Here is a 21282-nt window from a genome sequence, read left to right as displayed (position 1 = left end):
TGGCATAAAAAAATGTCATGCTTTTTAGCCTTGTATGCAGCTTGTCTACATGGGGACAAGCTGGGACAGCTGATCTCAATCATTTGAAGTTTTGGATCCAGTGTAGTAGTTAAACTGCAGTAAACATTTGTATAAATGCTTGCAGCCAGAACTGGAGTAAGTATAACTTGTTTGAATGTCTTCATGTGAGACTTGACGTAACATATTCCATTTTTAACACGTCAGGGCAGAGGCAGCTGTTGATGGAGGTACTATAATGTATCTCTTTGAGTTGTCGGTTCATACCTCCAAGAGGTGGGGAGGGGCAGATTTCTAGTGCTGAATAGAAGTATTCACACAGAAAATGAATGCAGAATAGCCACTGCACATGTAGCAGCTATTCCATGCTAATTTTCCTATGACTTCCCAGTGCAGAGAAGGCTCTAGTTACTTTGCATAAGTTGTCATGGGATCCCTATATGGACAGGCTGTTGCTGTATGCAGCTGAGGGAGCCAGGAAATACTGGAAAGCTGGCTTTCTTTTTTTTAAACCCCCCTGTCCTCTTTAAAGACTCACTGGCTGAGATCACTCAAAAGGGATTGAACTACTTAATATTCAGCTAGCTGTTTCCTTAGAAACTGTTTTAGCTGTGAAATCATTAACTGCCTCCTCAGATTGCATCCTTTCTAGCTACAGATATAGTCTAGCTACCTTAACCTGATACTGGGCAGAGAAATTTTCTGTGTCTGCCAACTTCTTTTCACAAATCTCTTGCTTCTGCTGTGTTTTATTGCTTATTACTAACCAATCTTTTCCCTGTTCTGTCCTTCAGCTACTTCAATTTCTCACTGATCCATCTCACTTGGGAAACCATCAGTTCTACTTACCACTTGCATTGGTTTAAGTCTTTATTGTAGATTGTTCTGTAAAGTGAAATGCTTGTAATATTCAGGAGCAAATCAGGAGCTAAATATTGAAGACCTCTCAGGCCTACTATTAAAGCCTTTTCCTTTAAGTGTCCTGCTGGTATTTTGGGTCTTCATACTGTAAGGAGTTATGGTTTCCTTTCCTTGGCAGTTTTATTGCAGTAGGAAAAAAATGTTCATTTTGACTATGTCTAACATCAGCTGGCTTGGGGAATTCATTAAATTATGTCCTTAGCACTAGCTTTGCAGTATGAAATCTAAAACCATTTCAGTACCTTTGACTGCTCTACAGGCAATTAGAAGGAATTAGAATTTACACTCATGCAACTTCTTATACTGCAAGCATTCATCACTCTGCATTCTCCTTTCTTCTCCAGGCCAGAAAATGATACCAATTCTTGTCACGACAGGGATGAGAAGCTTCAGTCTCTGCCGAGTGGTCTTCCCCCTGTTTGTGGTGGGAGCAGGTCCAGCATTTCTGACCACTGCATTTCGCCTTCAGGTAAGTGTGTACTGTGAATGCTGTTGTTAACTGTTGATGGCTTTCTTGACTGAAGCAGGCATTTGGGGACTAGCTTGTATTTTGTTGGGTTTTATGGTTTTAAAATGTAGCCCTGGCACTGGCTCTCTATTTATAGACCCTGGGGCAGCCTGGAGGACCCTTAGGGGGATTTTGGCTTGAGCTGAATGAATGGCTGCAGAAGGGAATGTGTGGTCAGCAGAGACCAATGGTCTCACTTGCCTCACTCCATCTTGCTTCCTGTGGAAGGGCCAAGGATCCTATTAATGGCTTCCAAAGTGCAGAGTGTGCTGTGTTTCACTCTGTGATGTCCTTTGGCTAGGAGAAGAGCTGGAGTCCAGAGACACTGCACTTCCCAACAGGCAAAGCCCCTTACTTGATCAAATATACCCTTGTTTGGATCTAAATGAATCACTGTCTGCTGGCACCTGCAGGCTCTGTTGGCTAGACCTCTGTATAAAAAGTTGAAGGCAGCTGCAGTTATCTGCTTAGATTTGCAAGTGCATTCAAACCATAAAAGGTTGTGGAGGATGGGAAGCCCCATGTGCTGTATAGCTACATTGTGGGTGATGCTGCTAAAGATTCTGGCCTTGCAACTTCAACCGAAATTAATGCAAACTCAGCTGGACCTGAGAGCTCAGAAACATGTGATGGAATTTAAAAGGATATAGGCTTCTGAAATACCTCGTTTCTGAACTTCTGATACCCATGGGGTCATGGAATTTTAGATGTGGGAGTTTCAGCCTTCCTGGCGGGGATTCATTAACATTTCCAATTAGGAATTTAAGGCAAGATGCGCTGCAGTCTCAGATGAAGGATCTTGCAGCGTATCCGGTACAGAATTATTAAGAAGTTCAGACAAAGCATGCCTTTACTCTGCTGGAAAATATGCTTTGAAGCAGCAAAGCAGCAGCATACTTTTTGCTCTCTCTTCTATTTTTTTTAAATTTCCTAGCGGAAATGAAAAGGATTCTGAGAAAAGTAACCAAGGTCTTGCAGATAGGAATTTGCTTGTGTAATGCCTGGAGCTGATAAATTTCACATGCTGAGTGGAAGCCATGTGAGAGAAGCAGGGATGAAGCTCCTGGTCAAGATGGGCGTTTGAGTTCTCGATGTCGTGCAGGAATGAGAGCTGCTGGTCTGCAGCCTCGCTCCGCACAGTAGCGCCTGGGCTGTAGCTGATCCCGTTCTGTGGGGAGGTTTAGCTGGCCAGGGCCAGCAACTCAGAATAGCAGAGGCTGTAATCTAATTGAGAGCATACTGGCTTGACGATTTTCCTATGCAAAAGACAAAAACAATGGAGTTTTACATACTCATGCTTTTTAAAGGAAGTTAAACCAAGCAGGTATCAAAATGTTCCTATTTTAAAGCGTAATTGCATGCAATTCCTGAGGCATTATGCAGCCACCAGCAGCCCGGCATGCCTTCTGAACCACACTTTGATAATATCTTGCAGGGAAATGCATTCACTCACCTCTGTCACTTTTTTTTTTTTGCTGTGCTGCTGAGGCTGTCTGACAATTTGACTGTAAACATTTATGGGGAAGTTTAAATAGGGAGTTTGCGTAAGTCAAGCAAAGCAAATGCTCATTTTTGATGGTGAATATTGATTTCAAGCCTCCATGCTGAAGTAATTCCTGCCAACTTTACTGTTTCAGTCAAAATTCTTTGCAGGTGTATTCTGATAACACTACTAGATTGTACTCTTTCTTGTAGAAAACCCTGGAGGCCAGCTTATGCAGCAGAGCAAGAGGGGACAGTCTCAAGCTGTACCAGGGGAGGTTTAGGCTGGAGGTTAGGAAGAAATTCTACACAGAGAGAGTGATTGCCCATTGGAATGGGCTGCCCAGGGAGGTGGTAGAGTCACCATCATTGGAGGTATTAAGAAGGAGACTTGATAGGGTGCTTGGTTGCATGGTTTAGTTGATTAGGTGGTGTTGGATAATAGGTTGGACGCGATGATCTCAAAGGTCTCTTCCAACCTGGTCTATTCTATTCTGTTCTATTCTATTGCAAGTTCACATGTGCTATATGTGTAAAAAGAGAAATCATTTTTGTGTGTGGCAGCAGCAATTCTTCCAAGCACTAATCCAGCTAATGAAATGACACTGAGCTGCTTGAAGGATTGTCAGAGACTTGTTTGAGTTTTTTTTTCAAGTGGCCAGTGAGATACATGCTTGTTTTTCTTATCTTGGGGATTTGGAGAGGAGAGGGAACTTGAGAGGAGAGATCCCCTGTTTGCTCATGTCACTGACAGGACTTTCACTCTGTATAATGGCAGTCAGGCTGGATCTTTGGACATCCTGTTCTCCACAGGCAGTGGGGTTTGTAATTTTTAAATTGGAAAGACTTTAAGGAAACAGAAAATAATTCCTTTGTCTTCTGGTGCCTTCTAAGATACAGCAGGGAGCAGTACGTAACAGAAAGGTGTAAAAATAATTGTACTGCTTCTAGAGACCCATCAAACATCTTTACTGTGAACTAAATACGCACTTTACTGAGTTCTGATGGTCCTTATGCAGTACCAGGAACCTGTTCACTTCAGATGCATTTTCCAGCCTTACATGAATACTTTGGGATTCAGAGTTTCATGCAGTCAGGTTGCGAAACGAATAGTAAGGGACCAACAGTGAAAAGATGGCTAGAATAAAAGCTTCGTGTGAGCAGTTAGCATCTTCAAGGTCACATCTCAAAGAAGCTAAGTTTAGCCTCAAGAAACCTTGATCTTCTTGTTTTCTGAACATGAGAGCAGCACTTATGTCCTCCATGCCTGCATATATTCAGCTGTTCTTGAGTTAGACTGGTTTTTAAGGAGTCCATCCTTTATATCACTTTGGTAAAGAATCAGTAATTCTGATTCTTCTCTTTTTAGACTCCTATGAGCAGCAAAATTGTGGACTATAGATGACCCCTGGTCACCCTTTTTTGTTATGCTGAATGCCAGATGGAACATGCACTGGGCAGCCAAGTGGTTGTCTGGAAGTGACCTGATCTGCATCCACATCAGCATGTGAGACTAAATCAGGACAGCAACCTGTCCTGAGCATGGGACAAACAGAGCCAGGGATTTTCCTCAGCTCTTACTGAACTTGTACATCTCGGTTGCCTTGTGTCTCTCAGCAAACTGGCTGTCATTCCCTTCTCCATTAGTGCAAGGAAGAAAGTGAGGGACGTTGAACAAATGCAGTAGACCTGAAGTCAAACTGAAGTATAAAACGTTGGGGTTTGTCCACAGTAGCTACTGTGGATCTGAACAGACAACTTCAAGTGGCTGCATTCCAGTGGCTTTCATGGGATCTTGGTCATTTAGCTTGATATATGTTAACTAACGGTCTGCATGCTCCTAGCCCATTGCAAGTGCAAAATGTAGCTGCCTTGAAAATGATCCAAGATTGTCTTACTTCCCAGCTGCAAAGGGATGGAAGTGTGCACAGTTGCAGTTGGCTTGGCTCAGCTGATGAACTGTAGTGCACTCAGTAGCCTGTCATTATCCCAAGGTTTCCTTCATACAGCGGGAACTGTGACTTGATTGTGTTTGCAGTAAAACTGTATAGAGACAGCTCCTCACTGAACTGTGTTTCTTTTTTACATTGCAGTTGAAATGAAGTCATCTAAAGCATTCTCACCAGGCCACAGAATGGGCCAAAGCATTGCAGCTGGTGATGGTATCTTGTCTTCCCAATCCATTGACTTCACGGAGGACGAAGTAAATGGGCAATTGCACAGGTATGATTTATCTACAGGAGTATCTAAAAGTACAGAAGCAGTCTGAAGGGACTTGCTGGCTAATTCCATATTGCTGTAAAGACAATTTGTGAAGTCATTTTATGTGTGATGGAGTCTGGTCTGAGGCGGTTGTGGTGGTGCTTGCCAAACAAAATACCCTCAGCTCTGCCAGAGGCAGCTGTTCAATTTTTAAGCATCTGGTCCACAATGGGAGAAGTCTCAAGACATTATTAATGAATTTCACATGTATGCACTGCATGGTCTTCTGCAGGAAAAACTTTCTGATGGTTTCCTTAGATGACTTGATTCTAACCCATAAAAAATAACTGATCAATAAAGAAATAGGAAAGACTGTGAGAAGAGGGCAGAAATAAGGTTAAAGAAGGAAGAAAAATTAAGCATTTAAGTGGATTCTAAGTGTTTAAATGTGCTGAACTGCTAGCACTGCACGACCAGAGTCTGACAGTCTGACTAGATGATTATAGCAAGGGAGGTAATATTATGAGTTCTCCCAGAAATGGGTTTCAACTCATCCTCAAAAAAGGTAGAAGAGCTTGCTCTCTTTGTTCTGTTGGTACCTTGAGCCCTCTGTGAAGCCTTTGTCATAGCAAGACTGTGATGATATATTTTGGATGGGAACTAGGAATTCATTACCCAATTGGACCAAGGTTTACTGAAGTCTTTCAGGGCCTGCATGTATCCTTCAGACGTTAACAGCTTTTTTCCTACAGCTAATTTGATTGGGCCAAGTTTTAAACAGTAAGTGTAGAGACATTCTAAAAGCTAGTACATTCCAGAAGTAAAACACAGAAAGGGTGGAGATGTGTTAAAGGAAAGGTTTTATCCCCTCTTTATGGATCTGGCTTTTCAGAAGTGCTTAATTATTTGTGTCAGTTAAAGCTCTAGCTCTTCTGAAAAATGGACTCTCTACTTAGAGCTTTGTTTCCTTCTGGCCTACAGATGCCTGTGTGTGGTTTGGGAGCTTTTAGGGGATTTTGGTGGGATTTGGGTGTTTTGTTGTTGTTTTTTTTCCCAGTTGTGCTATTTCCATCATGAGATCTGAGACATGGTATATTGTCAAGAAATTATCACTGGTTAACAACCGAAATACTTAGGAGTCATACCTCTAACCCAGCAGTGCTGTTTGGTTTGCTCTGTTGCCTCTCCTAACAGTAGCTAAGCACATACAACAAATAAACACAAACCATGAAAATTTTATGGGCAAATTGCTTGCTTTGTGATGGAGAGAGAGATTATTTTTCAGGCTTGGGCTTTCAAGAAGCAAGGCAAGTTGGCAACGTCTTGCCCCACAACCTTGGGAGAGGCTTTGCTTCTTTAAAATCATTATGCATTAAAAAGACACATCCCCACTAATCTTAGATTTTTTTTTTTATTTGCCAATAAAAGTCTAAATGCCAGTGATTAATGGATCTCTAACTGAAGGCACAGGTACAGATACTATCTTTTCATTGCGTGCTTCCTGTGCATGCCTACAGTAGTTTGTATTTACCAATGCAGCCTCGAGTTACGGATGTGGGAGGGCAGCCATTCACAGGCTGAGCAAACACGGGGTTCCCTGTGTCAAGGGTCTTTTGTTAATACCTTGATGTTGCAATAGCTAGGCCTGCCTTTTCATGCTTTCATTCTTAGAAGCATACTTTAATTTGTTTGCAAATCAGAGAGAATAAATCACTGCTTCGGTCATAGTTTTGACAACAGTAAGAGATGTTTCCTTCCTGGCAGGCAAATACCAAGACCTTCCTAGAAGAAGTATGTATGAGAAAAGGAAGGCTTGGTTGTGGTGATGATGCCATCACTGCTGTTCCCCTTCTTTCATAGCATAAACTGGGAATTCAGCTGCACAGAGATCAGTGAAATTGTGCACAGAGAAGAATGAGGTCCTAGCAGTGAACTATTGCAGTTGTTTTATTTCCGTGGGAACAAAGGATTGTTCTAACTGATGTGTGTCAGACTGGTGGCTGCCACTGCATTGCTGCTCCCTGCTGCAATTAGAACTTCTTCTTAGGAAGAAGTTCTTCAGTACACAGATGGTGAGACTCTGCAATAGGCTGCTCAGGGAGGTTGTGGATGCCTCCTCCCTGGGGTTGTTCAAGGCCAGGTTGAATGAGGCCTTGGGCAGCCGAGTCTAGTTGAGAGGTATCCCTGCCCATGGTGGGGAGGTTGGAAGAGATGATCGATCTCTAGGGTCCCTTCCAACTGAAGCCATCCTGTGATTCTGTGAATGTAGATCTGTTGTGCTTTTAAGCTGATCAAGGATAAATTTGTAATAAACTCGAGTTTACAGTTGTGGCTGGCTAAAAAAGCCCTTATGTTTTTTATTTTGGCTATGTCCAGTATCATCATCATCATAAAGAACTGAAATCTGCAGTGTCTACTTAGATCTCCAATGGTCTTGCTTCTGTAATAATCTAGTAAAAATGGCCCGAAGTCCAAGTGTTTCTCTTAGAGAAAATGGTCTAACTTATCTTTGTATGTTAAATCCTATCATTTCTCCTGGCTGATTATTCTAATCCCAGTCCGCACTTTTTTGTAGACAATGACTTCAGGTTTCTCCAGGTTTTCTTTCCTCTCAGTGCAAATGTGTGTTTCTCAGTTTGTTGTGTGCTTGGTTTTGGTTTGGTTTGTTTTTTTGTTTGGTCCTTTGGGTTTTGGGTTTTTTTTGTTGCAGCACTAGCTCTCAAATTATGACTTTATACTGTTGGGGGAATACCAGTCCGAGGCCTTGTTATTTACTCCATTAAGGCTCGAAAACTGCTGTGAGGCTGTTGGATCTTCTATATCTGTGTGTCATAGCACACATAAGGTTGCCATGAAGAGCACTAGTGAACTGAAAACCCAGCTCCTGAACCAAAGCAAATAAAATGACAAAAGGGCAGTAACAATGAGACTGCTTTATGAAAGGAGGTGTTTAAATATTCCTGTGGCCCACAGCTTGGGGATTTATCTAGCCAATCTTACTCTCTCTTTTTTACTTTGTGTTGCTGGTACATTTCTACTGCCATCTGCCACCTCTTCCTTTGAAAGGAGACAAACGTAGTACTTTTGATACTCGGAGACAGTTAGAGGGCTGCAGAGATGGCTCTTAGCAGACCGGTTAGCATGTCTCTGTCCTTAGGCGTTAGCGTAGGCATGTGCAAAACACAGACAATTAATGCTATTTAAAATGCAAAAGAAACACTTGCTCAATCCTTGCTGCAAGGTGAAGCAGGGGTATGGAAGGGCTAATCAGCACTGACTCAGCAGCATTCCCAGGGGAGGAGGAGAGATTAAATGTCTTGCAAATCCTCCTAATCACCCTTTCTGATGGTCACAAAGGGTTCTTTTGATGAGCTAATAACAGAGGAACTTTCCATTTTAATCTCCTGTCTTTAGATGGCACCTTTTTCGACCTCCTGCCTTTGGCTCTCCTTTTATTCCCTTTTTTAAATGACCTGCCTTTTTCATGTAGGTCTTATTTCAGTTTAACCTTTTCTCCTTTTAAGAGAAAATTGACTCACTAGAGCAAACATGAATATAGATTCCAAATTGGTTTGGAGACTTGCTACTTCCTGGTAGCTTCCAATTATTTGCTATTTTTCTTTTCACCTGGGAGAGAATGTATCCTGGAGGCAGGGGAGGATAGCATGTCCTCACAACAGTCATAGGCTAAATTTTAAAGAGCTATATCCTTAGAGCATAAATTGATATTACTATCTATCAATATATATTACCATATCCTTAGAGCATAAATTGATATTACTATCTATCAATATATATTACTGTATTCTTATAGCATTTTTAAATGCTATTCTTATAGCATAAATATGCTATAAGAATATTCTTATAGCATAATATAGAATAATAGAATATTCTTATTATTGGGTGTAATTCCGTTGTCTGACTCAATCCTCTCTGGAGTTCCGTGTCTCCACAGGATTTGTCTCTCCAGACCGAGAATGGTGTTGCGTGCAGTTGCATGTGGAACTGGATAAGTTTCCAACCATCCATCTTATTATTATTCTTATTAATATTCTTAGAATAGAATATTCTTATAGCATAAATATGCTATAAGAATAGTAATTCTTCAAGCATGCTATAAGAATTATTAAATGCTTGAAGGAACAGCACCTGGGTTACATTCTCACTGTGAATGAGAAACCTGTGTGCTTAGGGAATCCATTTCATGGATGCCATCACAGCTTTTTGCTCTTTTGAAAATGCCTCCAGGGAGGATTTGTAAATCCTATCACAGCCAGGAGCCAGGGAGGCTGTCTGTGTCTGTCAAGATTTTGATCTATACCTGGAAGAAATAATAGTGTCTGTGCCCCTAAAGGCTGTGTTTCTGTGCTGTAGCCTGTTTGGTTTTTGCACCTCGGACTGAGCCTATGTGTGACAAATACAATGGAAAACCAGCTGAAGAGATATTACTTGTTTGCAGGGGACTTAGCTGAACATGTTCAATCCTGTTGCCCAAAGAACCAGGTTTGAGTAGCATAGACAGATCGATAGAGCCAGGTTTAGAGGCTGTGCGGTGAGTACGTGCCCCAGGGCAGTACCTGTGGTGCCTGCCATGTTCCTTTCCATTTGCAGTTGCCCTGAATTTTGAGCAGCCTGTCAGGCCGTCAGGGCACGTACTGCAGGTTTCACTTGGTTGCAGAACTGCTACGCGTACACATTTCTCCATACATTGCTAACCCTTTCCATCTCCTCCTACAGCGAGTTCCCCTCAGCCTTCACCAGCAAACCTAAGATCCCTCGCACTCCTGAAGTGCAGAGTGCCAGCCCCAGAAAGGGAAAAGTCCCAGCCATTGCCCCCCAGTTCTCTCAGCCTGGACCCCAACAAACAAGCCGCCCCAGCTCCTCAGGATCCTCCATGAAGAGCAGACAGAGTAAGTGGAAAAAGTCATCATTCTGTTCGTCAGTCTCTGGGGTGGAAAAGGAGGGAGCACTGTGGTAGCTCTCCAGGAATGAAGTCGTGTGCTACAAATGTGCCAGGAGTGTATGACATTGTACTTGTCATCTGCAGGATGTACAGCCATGCAATTAGAGCCTGCTGAACACTGCTCCTATTTCCAGCCTGTCATGTGAGCAGTTAAGAGACATGCTTTTTCCTGTCTCTGCTTGGAGAAAAATGGCCCAAATTCTCTGAGGTTTTGGGTGAAGCTTTTAGTCTCAGATTATTTGTTCTCAAGATGCCATTAGCCTTTGTCCTTTTCTTTAGGCACTTGTGGAGTCACTGTGTAACTTGTTTAATATTCTTGAATCTGAACCCCTGGGTGTGTCTACACTGGAACTGAATCTAGACCAGGTATCACACAATTCAGAAGATGGGCACGGGGCAACCAAGTAAGCAGAGCCAAACATGGTGTACTGCTTCTGCCAGTTATCATTCTGCTGGAGACTTGTATTCAAGAAGCATATGGATGTGTCTGTGTCATTATCTGCAGTATTAGTTTGCAGTGGGCTTGAGGCTGGGTGGAAGGGATGGACTCTTGCTTTAAACCAACCAACACAGGTCTAGTAAAGTGGAGACGTTGACCTCAGATGCTCACACAACAGTAAACACCTGTATGGTGTCTAAGCTGGGAATGGTATTTTGGGAGGGAGAAGAAAGATGTGTTCTTCAGTAAGCTTTTTTTCCCTGGAGTCTGTGGATAGGACTAGCTGTGTTCAGACACCCTCTTGAGTCCGCCATCAATGAAAATGGCAGGAGCTCTGCACTGCATATTTTTATTCCAGATGTGTTTGGATGTGTAAGAAGTTCAGTGATGACTGTTTGAACGCAATGGAACATCAGCTCTGTTCTGCACCTGTAACTGTTCTCTTTAAACCTTTCACAAAAACATAATACCTTCCAAACCCTGCAGGAAATTTGAGGTATGTGTATGTCATTGGCTCCTCATTACAGGTAGGGAAGATGAAACACAGAGAACTGAAATAAAATAGTAAATCAGGACAGAGCTGGAAGGAGCTTCCCAAGCCTCCTGTGTTCCTTACTCATTGTCGTTCCACACAGCTGTGTGCGCAGGGAGATGAGGTGGCTTTATTGAGTACAGGTGAGGCAATGGAAGGGAATGTCCTTGTGGGTAAGGGAAGTTTTGACCTAGAGAGCACTTGCTTAAACATTCCTGTGCTTAGGTAACATTGCTAGCTCTTTTGGCTTTGCTTTGGCTGCACATGCCCTGCGTTTTACCTCTGACATCTGTGCTTTCTGTTTCCTGTGATACAAGCACTGTGTTAACACCCAAGAGTCTGTCCCTGATTCCTGTTTCAGTTCATTTACAAAAGCACATTGAGAGGGAGAAGCTCTCCTGAAGAAGAGAAAAGCAGTGTCTCTGTGTGTGTACACCACATGTTCTAGTTCCTTCAGGGCCACTCCTGGGTGTCTGTGTCCTATGAAAGATGTGACAGGAGTGTGTTGCTCTCGTTGGGCTCTGGAGTAAGTTCCTCTTCAGTGGCACAGTGTATAATGTATTTTATATTGAAATTGCACTAAAGCAGTGTGATCACAATTCTACATCACTCCAGTTTCTCTTGATTCAGTATGTGTAATTTAAGTCCAGACTCTTGGGGTCTTCTAACTTTCATTGGATAGGATTTGTCTTACAATATACCTCTTACCTTTGCCGTGTCTCTGCATCCTGAACCTGAATGTATAGCAGGCATCACATCATATTATGTGTGCATTTACCTTTTCTCCCTAGATTTTTTTATATGGGTTCCAGGTAATTTGTTTTTTGTCTGTCCACATGGGTCATGAGACAAGCATGGTGTCAGCAATTGAATATTAAAGTCTTAACTTCCTGCTGAAAAATAGGAAATAAATTTTTCTGCTAACAAATCATCTTTCCTTCACACTCTGTATGTGTATCCTGGGCTGCTGTCTGTGGCCACAGAGCACCTATTCGTTGTTGTCCATCTTGCAGGGACTTTCACACAGGTATTTATGGCTGAGAAAAGTGAGAGGAAGGTGACAAGGATCAGATTTTTTGAAGGTCTAGAAGGAGCTTTAAGCACCTGTGTCGAGACTTGAGGCTCTCAAAGGTAATTCCCAGCTATTACTTAAAAGTGCAGAGAAAGCATCTGAAGCAGGCAATGTTCTGTGCTTCTTTTGATTCCCTAGCTGAGTCACCTCTAAGTCAAAAATGTCATCAGATGCACAGATATCAAGAGTTGCTGCTTCCCATTTTGCCTGCTGTATAGGTATGTAGGTTTCTACATGACAAGAGATTGTCCCACTGGAAAACTGTTTTTAGTTTCTGGATTTCTTAGTGTTTCTGGAGACATACAGCTGAGGGGCATGATGAGGAAAAGGGTCTGATTGTACACACTTGATGTGCTCACTTGTTTTAGAGACACACTTTTGGCTTGCTTTTGATATGTATTAAAAGAGCATTTCCTGGAAATAAGTTTCTTTTACATAAACCCAGCTGAACTAGCTGGACTGGTCCTCTTGGGGCATGGAGTGTGTGGAATGCCTGAGGAATGCAGAGGAAGGACAGGTACTTAGTGCAGCTACAGGCCTGGGGCCAGATTCCTGCCTGAGATGTAGCCTGCTGCTGTTAGTTGAGCTCTAAAGCTGTACCTTAAAGCAAAACCAAGCTCCTCCAAGTAAAATCAGCCATGCTGGGTTTTTCTGTGAATTCCACTGTTTAGCTGGTACAGGGATGACACTGGCAGCATGACTAGAACAGAGGGTGGACCTCCGAATTTAGACTTTTTGAACTATGGTTATGTGCTCCTTGTGGACATGGCTGAATGGTTTAAACTGCTCTCTTCTTTACTCCTCATCTGTTCCAAGCAACTCTTCATGGGCATGTTCAAGCTGTTTGCAGGGTACAAAGTCCTGTCTAGGGCACAGTGGAGCTACAGTAGTACAACATTTTCTATCAGAGGAATGATTTTTGTCACAAGTGTGATGGCCCTGGTCATTTCCTGCTCCTCCACAACTATTTTCAAAGTGGCCTGACAAGTAGTTGCCATGAATACCTCCTGCAATTTTAGACTGCAACAGCAGTGGCTAAGGTGCCTTTGTGCACGTTCTTTGAGGTGTTTGTGTCACTGTACAGGCTGAACAAGTGTTGCCCTCGGGCAGCTCCTGGCGTGTAATACATCCTGCTTTCAGCTGACAGACCCTTTCTTGCTGTTTTTCTGCAGGCAGCCAGTCCTACAGGAAGTGAGAACAGTTCCTTTCCTCGAGAATCACCTGTCACATTGCTGAAGGACAGAGCCAGCTTCCTGTAATGAGCTTTACTGGCGAGGAGAGAGTGAGGTTACTGGCACGGCAGAGCATACGCCTTGCACGGTGGTTCAGGGATTATCTGATGGGATTCGTTGCTTGTCGTCTCTACAGCTGGCTAAGACAAGGGCCTTGTTATTACAAGGTCTCAGCAGCAGCCCAAGAGTGATATGGGAGATGCATATAGTCCCAATGTCTGCTACAGTTTGCTCTAAAGTCACATTGCCACCTGGAGAAGAAACTCTTTATGCTCTGCCTTCTATGTCAGAGTAAATAGCCTTTGGAGATGGCATATAGGACTTGGAACAGGAGCTTGACCAAGCAATCATCTTTATTAACACATTGCTTTCTGAACCAGCCTGCCACAAATTATGCTTTTGTGAATGAGTTTGGAGTCATCTATGTTCAAAGGATCTGCACTAGAAGGGAAAACACACACCATATGTGCAGAGCCTCGCTGCCTGGAGCAGTCTTGTGTGGAGTGAGATCTGTGTTTGGTCACCAGGCTGGAGAAAAAAAGTATTTCATCAACTTATGACTGACCTGTGCCAGTTAAAAACCACTGTGCCAGTGCCCAAGGCAGCATCCGTGCTCATCTCTGAGGATCTGATCAGCAGCTTAAGCTGCAGCTGCTTTCTTCTTATGCGTTTTACTTAATTCTACCATTTAACAGTTGTGGAATGAATAATCTATTTTTGTTTCACTGGAATAAAGAATTTTGTTTCTTTATTCATAGAAAAAACCCATGAGAATGTGAACAGATCAGAAGCAGTTTTCTCTCTAAGTGTAGCTATGGACAAACTTCTTTGGTCTTTCTTGTTTTTTTTTAAGGTGCTTCACTTCTGAGCAACAACTGCTGATGTCTTTATGGAGTTTGTGCTGATCTTCAGTGAATATGAGGTGCTGGCTAGGCAGGAGAGATCAGGAAGCCCTCCACTAAATGAAATAACATCAGGTAGTTCTGCCAGTGAATCAGGAAGGTTTGTTGTTCTTTCTCTCTAAAATGACAGTAACTAGGAAACCTTTCACTGTGAGCTGGCTGTTGGGTAACATCCCCTGGTGTGATGCACCTGTTAGTGCAACAGCAACAAACTTTTCCAGAAGTGGAGTTTAGTTTACTTCAGAGATGGGCTGCTGCTGAGGCAGAAATGCACAAAAAGCAAGCAGTGTATTTCTCACAGGCAGACCTCAGAAGGCAGCACTTTACACATGTACAGAAAGGGAGAAGGTAAGGCTTTTGTTTTGGAGTTTCACCCTGAGAAACAAACAAATGGAATGCAGCCTGTATGGTAAAGCAGCTCAATAGTGACAATTGCGACACTGCCGTGCCCTAGAGAGCTGGAAAGCCATCAATTTCTTTTGGTCTTCTGCTGACACCTTGAATTGTGCCTCTTGGTATGTGGTGGCAACTGAAGAGCCAAGGCCGTTTCCTTGTGTGATGGAGTTGCCATCACACCCAAGGGACCCACCAAGGGGACCCACCAAGATCAGTGATGCTGAGTCAGATGTTTGCTGTGCACAAGTTCAGGTTACCCCTTTGGATAAGAGACTTTAAATTGGAATCAGGGTGTTTTGTAGGAGAAGGCATCCCCCAGTTTCAAATCTAGTCATATTCATGTGGAAGTTAAAATGTGCTGCTTGGTAACTACAGTGTTTCCACAGACCTAACCCAGAGCAAGCAGAGTACAGGGCTTGCTTAAGCTCCCAGACCACACAGGACAAAAAGTGATCACAGACATTTGATAGCCCCTGTCACATAGATGTCCATGCTATAGACAAAAATATATCACATGAAATCTATGACGTGCATAGTTCATCTACCTCCTCTCAGAGCTGATAAACGCAATGAATGGAAAAATGTCCTTTGGTTCACAAAGGGGCGGTAGTGGAAAACAGCCATGAAAGCTCACCTGGTGGTTTTCCAGGGTTGACAGCTTGTCTTTTTCCTCTGAAATGCTGCCTTTTTTTTCCAGCCTGTAATATCAATGGCTGGGTTGTTAACACTGAAGTGCAAAGCACACTCATTTGCATAGGCAGATAACACAGAATGTGCCAGCAGTTGAGTTTTACTCATTTTCAAGCAGTGCTGAGTTCCATGTTAGAGCAGATATGACTGAAATGCAAGGGGGTTTTTGTGGGAAGTGCAGGCTTTTCTTTTGGTGATGAGGAGGAATGACAACCCTGAACCTCACGGGCTTTGCCATCAGTTGAGACAAGTCACCTAAAGGTGGTTGCTAAATACAGCTGCAGCTACTCCAGCAGAGCAAGATTCATCAGAAACAAAATACAGAATACATAGAATAAACCAGGTTGGAAGAGACCTTCAAGATCATCGTGTCCAACCTATCAACCAATCCAACCCACCTAAACAACTAACCCATGGAGCCAAGCACCCCATCAAGTCTCCTCCTGAAAACCTCCAATGACGGCGACTCCACCACCTCCCTGGGCAGCCCATTCCAATGGGCAATCACTCTTTCTGTATAGAACTTCTTCCTAACATCCAACCTAAACCTCCCCTGGCGCAGCCTGAGACTGTGTCCTCTTGTTCTGGTCCTGGCTGCCTGGGAGAAGAGACCATCATCTGCCTGTCTACAACCTCCCTTCAGGTAGTTGTAGAGAGTGATAAGGTCACCCCTGAGTCTCCTCCAGGCTAAGCAATCCCAGCTCCCTCAGTCTTTCCTCATAGGGCTTGTGTTCCAAACCCCTCACCAACTTTGTTGCCCTTCTCTGGACTCATTCCAGCAAGTCAACATCCTTATGCCTTATATGTCTTGCAGAAGAACTGGACTGCAAAGGAGGAGCTGAAGTTGACGTGCTTCTGTGTTTGCTTCTTACTTGGGCCTGTTGCAATGCAGAACTCTGTGTGTACATTTTTTCCATGTTTAACTCTTAGATGTTTTGGAATGGGAGTATAGGGTTTGAAAACTGAGACTTTTTTTTTTATATTAATGTTTAAAACCTTCATTTTCCAAATACTTGAGAGACTCTATGGGTATGCTTAGAAATAAATTGTCATCTAAGCAGTAATTTGGGAGGCCAATGAAGTAATGTGTCACAGAATTACTGAGATGGGAAAAGACCTTTGAGATGCTCAAGTCCAGCCTATGACCTAACACCACAACATCAGCTAAACCATGCCACCAAGTGCCACATCCAATCTTTTCTTAAAGACCTCCAGTGATGGTGACTCCACCACCTCCCTGGGTAGCACATTCCAGTGCCTAATCAGCCTTTCTGTGAGGAAGTGCTTCCTAATATCCAACCTAAACCTCCCCTGGTGCAGCTTCATACCATGCCCTCTTGTCCTGTCACTATAGGTGCCTGGGAGAAGAACCTGACCCCCACCTGGCTACAACTTCCTTTTAAGTAGTTGTAGAGAGTGACAAGGTCCTCTCTAAGTTGTTTCTTCTCCACACTGAATGACCCCAGCTCCCTCAGCCTTTCCTCATTTGACTTTCCCCCCACCCCCTTCACCAGTCTCATCCTCATTTTCTCTGTCACATTCATGTGATGCCAGTCATAAAGTTTTGTAGCTGATGAAAACTGTTGATCCTGCCTTTGTTAGAAGGACTCTGCTATTCGGGGTCAAAAGATCCCTGGCTAGGGATCGGTAACACACACACAGCAAATCCTGCACCTGACTCTTAAAAGCTGTAAGGTATTTTTTGTCTATGCCATGAAGCTGCTGCTAGATGCAACACCAACCTAGCACATTCATAACAGGAGGAGTGGGAATTGCATGGCTGAAAGGGAGGGGTGTGACTGTGCTTGAAGTGGCTGTGGTTTTGTTTACCATAAGTAAATACAGCTACTGCAGATGAGACACAGATCTCCAAGGGAAGTTGTTGGGTTTTTTTCCTGGGACCAGAGTGCTTGTGGTGCTAGCATGCTTTTTTGCTGGAACTTCTCCTATATTCAGTGCAGTTTTGTTTATGGACAGTACTATAAGAGAAATAAGCTGCATAAGTCTATTTAAATTTGCATGGTGGGGGCTCATTCTGCACCAGTGCTTTGAAACTGTCAGACAGTGACTGGGTAAAAATGCTTTTAAAGTGATTTTTAGGGTTTTTTCTTTCTCATTTTGATAAGTTTGTTAGGGGGGTTTATGGATTTTTAGGGTGTGCATTTGTTTACATTTCACTCTGGTTTATTATCGACAAATTCTGTCCCCAGGTATTTTGTCTCCACCTGAGTTGAAAACACAGCTCCCTCCTGTTCAGAGCTCTGCAGAGGCAGCACTGCTTCCTCAGAAGTGGTGCAAAGTAGGCATGAACCTCTCATTGCAACTGGTTTCTCATGAGGGAAGAGCCCAGACATGTGGGATGCCACCAGTGACATTGGTTCGGTGTCAGAAGTATTATTTGTTGGAGAATTTAAGCAAGGAAGTTTGCTGGAGGAAAAGGATTGCTGTGGTGTGGAGAGAGAGTGGCCGCTCGATTTGGCTTTGAGTTGTTTCCTTTAAACAGAGTTCCACTGTTATGGTGGAGCTTGTGGTGTGGAGATAAAGAGTGCTGCACTTTATTAATGCGTCGTTGAGTAGAGATAGCAGAAAAGCAAACCTTAAAAACCTCCTTCCTCACGGGTGTTTAAGGTTTACACAGACTTTGCTTGTAGCTTGAGGCTTGAACTCATTTTTGACCCTTTGACCCAGAACTGTGTGGGAGTTTGGACCATCCTCACGCTCACTTGCAATCTGGCTCAATATTGGAACAAGCTCTTCCCTCGAAGAGCAAATGTTAGAGAGCTGGGAGGTGCACCTTGCTCAGTAAGTGTAATCTAACCAAGGAGTGTATGAGGCCAAGGCCAACTTGGCCACACCTGGCTCTGGTACGTGGTACGCTGAGCTCTGGGGCTAATGTGGGCATGGCTAACAAAAAGGATCTAGATGGCTGCATCTATAAAAAACTTAGTCCTTCAATAACCCTGGTGGGAATTAAGTACCAGAATACCTCTGTGACTTCTCCAGGCTGTGCTGAAGTTTCCTAACCACTGTGCTTCACGTTAAAGGAGTGAGACTCTTGAGAATTTATTGGCGGGTGAGAAGCAGCAAGATGTTTCAAGGCAAACAAAACAGACTCTAAGACCAGACTGTTCTGGTCAAGCTCGAGGGGAATTTGCTCCTTCTGTATTTTAAAGAGAAGCCACCTTCCTGGTGCAGAACATAGAACATTATCCTACCATGTTACCAGGCCAGTAACTCTACTAGCTTGGAACCTTGTTAGTGGTTGAGATCTGATGTTCCAGAGCAAGTTTCTTCCCAATTCTAGGGTGCTCTCTACCCTGCAGTGGAAGGGCATTGTGTTCAGTTACAGGATCATGATCCAAATTTCTGCTCCTTAAGGATCTGATGCTCTCCAAACAAGAGGCTGAGTGGCACACCCTGGGACATCTGCTTTCAGCAGTCCTTGGTATATGGCCCAAGTTTCCAAAGAAGTAGGGCAGTAACGTGTCACAGTGAAAGTGAAAATGCTTCACACGGTAAGAAATCAAGTGACAGCTTTAAATGTTTGGTTTGTTCTTCTTCAAATATGGGACTTGCTATTCTGATTTGAAGTGCACAGATTTGTAGTGTGTCAGTTACCTTGTTCACTGAATGTGAGTGACGTAGCACTGTATTTACATTTCAAAATGGTTCCCAGTATGCCTCGCTGGTTTTCACCTCAAAGATCTATAAAGTGTTCCTTCCTTTGCTTTTCTTGTGATGATGCTGAGAGCTAATTCTGTAAAGTGAAAGAACAAACAGGACAAATAAGAATGAGTGGATAGCTGAAACAATAAGGTTCATCTGTTTGAAGTGCCTTGTAGCTGTGGCTGACAGCTACAAGTGCTGAGGCCATCTGAAAGGCAGACCACCTGCTAAGGGGTTTTAGGAGGCAAGGACACCTCCCTCTACTGATCTCAAGGAGAAATTCTGGCCTTTGTAGATCCAGATTTCATTACACATGCATAGCCCTCCTCCTTTGAAGAGTGAAAAAGTTGAACTAACATGAGGATGGGATGTAGGTGCTGGAAGTAGCAGCTCTGTGCCAAGTGATACAGTTCCTCATTTGGCCTGCCATGTGCCGCTCTGACTGCCCTGGCCATTGTCTGGATCCGGTTGACTGTTGGCAGTATCTGAATGCTTCCCGAGAACAAATCACTTTATTGTTCCTGTCTGCTCATGCACTGCCTTTTGGGAACGTGGTTGGTGTTGGTAGCATGAAGCAGGACCATTAGCACCAGCTGAGTTCTTTGTCAAGCAGCATGTCTCACTGAAAGTTTCACCCTTTGCTCCAGCTGCCTTCCCTGGATCGAATTGGCAGTACCTTCATGGGCTGGCTCTGGTTAAGCAGATGACTTGTTTGGGGTTTTGTTGTCAGCTCAGCAGATTGTGACCTACTCTGATTTTCCACAAAACTGGCTCCTTTCTTTCTCCTCCTCTTCCAAGTGAGCAGCTGGGAACTGAAATGAGGCAGCTCTGGGGTTTGAGGAAAACATCCCTGTTTTGATTAAGCCCATCCCATTTTCAAGCCCTCAGGAAACCGGACTGTTTGAAACAGCTAAAGTTTCCATCCTGACTAAGTGTACCAAAAGCTCCACGCCAGGGAGCTCCTAGTCATGAGCTGCCACCTTAGGGAGGGATCCACAGGCAAAGTACAAGAGCAGTTCTCAAGGGTCCCATCAGTCCATGTCCTAGCAATACTACAGCATGGCTACAGCAGCCATCGCTGTCCTGGTTCTGCCCAGATCCGGGGACTGGGCCTGTCTGGAATGGCTGTGCCAATGTAGCCACCCTGCAGCTGGGGGCAAATAATGGATTATGAGTCAGCACAACTGGTCCTATGGCTCAGTTGAGGTTGAGGACACAAGCAAGTTGGCCTATAACTGTGGTTTTTAAGCCCTACCACAATATGCAGTAAAAGCAAGAAAAAAATTTACTTTCCTCTTCCAAAATGTGAAAATCAGCCTGGTCAAGTTTTCAGTCTTACCTGCATGGAGGTGATCTGAAGTTTAGTGTCATCTTCTCACATTCAGGGCCTGACCATTACAGAGCATGGTTCCCCATTTGTGCAGAATGGGAGAGTAATAATATATTTTTGATTCCTTTTTCCACACAGATAGAAACACTTGGAGTACCAATGGCTGTTTCCTGTACCACCATTTAAAACCACGCCGTGCTTTGGGCAGGGGCAAGGAGAGAGCATCGTAAGACTGTTCCATTCTAACCTTTGATATCCTCATGACTCTGGAGATGCAGATAGTGAGGGTGCAGGTGTTCACAAAGCTATGCTGAGCACTGCAGGAAGGTGGGTCTAAGTGACTGTGAACTTCCAGACATCTTCTTGGGTCTTCCAGGGTTCTCTGAAACCACATTTGCAGCACCTAAAGCACAAGCCAGGGCTAGCAATTGCATGCCGCTTCCCAAGGCACCCTGAAATGGCAGCAATGAGAATGAGTCCCCAGAGTGTGCCTTAACTGCTGGGGCATATTCATGTGCAGGGCAGAGACCAAGAATTTTTAACCAAAACCAACCTAGGTGAACTTACACATTTCTGGTGACAATTAAGACATGTGTGTGTCCTTGTTGTTCATCATATTGTTTTCATTGCTTGTTGCTGGTGACTTGTAAATACATACTGTAGTTTAGCCCAGTCTGGCTTCCCCTAAGTAGCTGTGAGGAGGCAGCGAGTTTTCTACAAGCACTCTCCTTGCTAGCAGCAGAGGATGGTTTGGTGGTTTTGTTCAGGTGCCTGAAATGAGTTTCAAAAGGAACATCAGCCCGTGCATAGGAATCTGGCCCTTTATCCTGCAGCAGTGGCCTCTCTGAAGAGGGTCCTTCTACTTTTCCTCTCTCTGCTTCTTTCCCTCTCTCGTTCTGTTTGTTTGGGGGATGGGGGTGTTGCCTTAT

At 43.7% G+C, this 21282-nt stretch overlaps 1 protein-coding gene across 2 annotated transcripts in view; it reads left to right on the top strand.

Annotated features, from left to right (window-relative positions):
• Positions 1 to 16438, top strand: part of ARMC9 (armadillo repeat containing 9) — a 66851-nt gene extending 50413 nt beyond the window's left edge. For both annotated transcript variants that reach the window (XM_068163913.1, XM_068163912.1), the window contains 4 exons: positions 1284 to 1408; positions 5023 to 5152; positions 9869 to 10041; positions 13310 to 16438. In XM_068163913.1, the coding sequence (XP_068020014.1) occupies positions 1284 to 1408; positions 5023 to 5152; positions 9869 to 10041; positions 13310 to 13332 (451 nt within the window). In that variant the 3' untranslated portion in view covers positions 13333 to 16438. The remainder of the gene's footprint in view (positions 1 to 1283; positions 1409 to 5022; positions 5153 to 9868; positions 10042 to 13309) is intronic.
• The last annotated feature ends 4844 nt before the right edge of the window (positions 16439 to 21282 follow it).

The sequence above is a fragment of the Melanerpes formicivorus genome, unplaced genomic scaffold (assembly GCF_026170545.1).
Source record: "Melanerpes formicivorus ecotype bairdi unplaced genomic scaffold, bMelFor1.0.p_v2 SCAF_76, whole genome shotgun sequence".
In the NCBI taxonomy this organism is placed as follows: Eukaryota; Metazoa; Chordata; class Aves; order Piciformes; family Picidae; genus Melanerpes; species Melanerpes formicivorus.
This window is presented reverse-complemented; position numbering and strand designations above follow the sequence as displayed.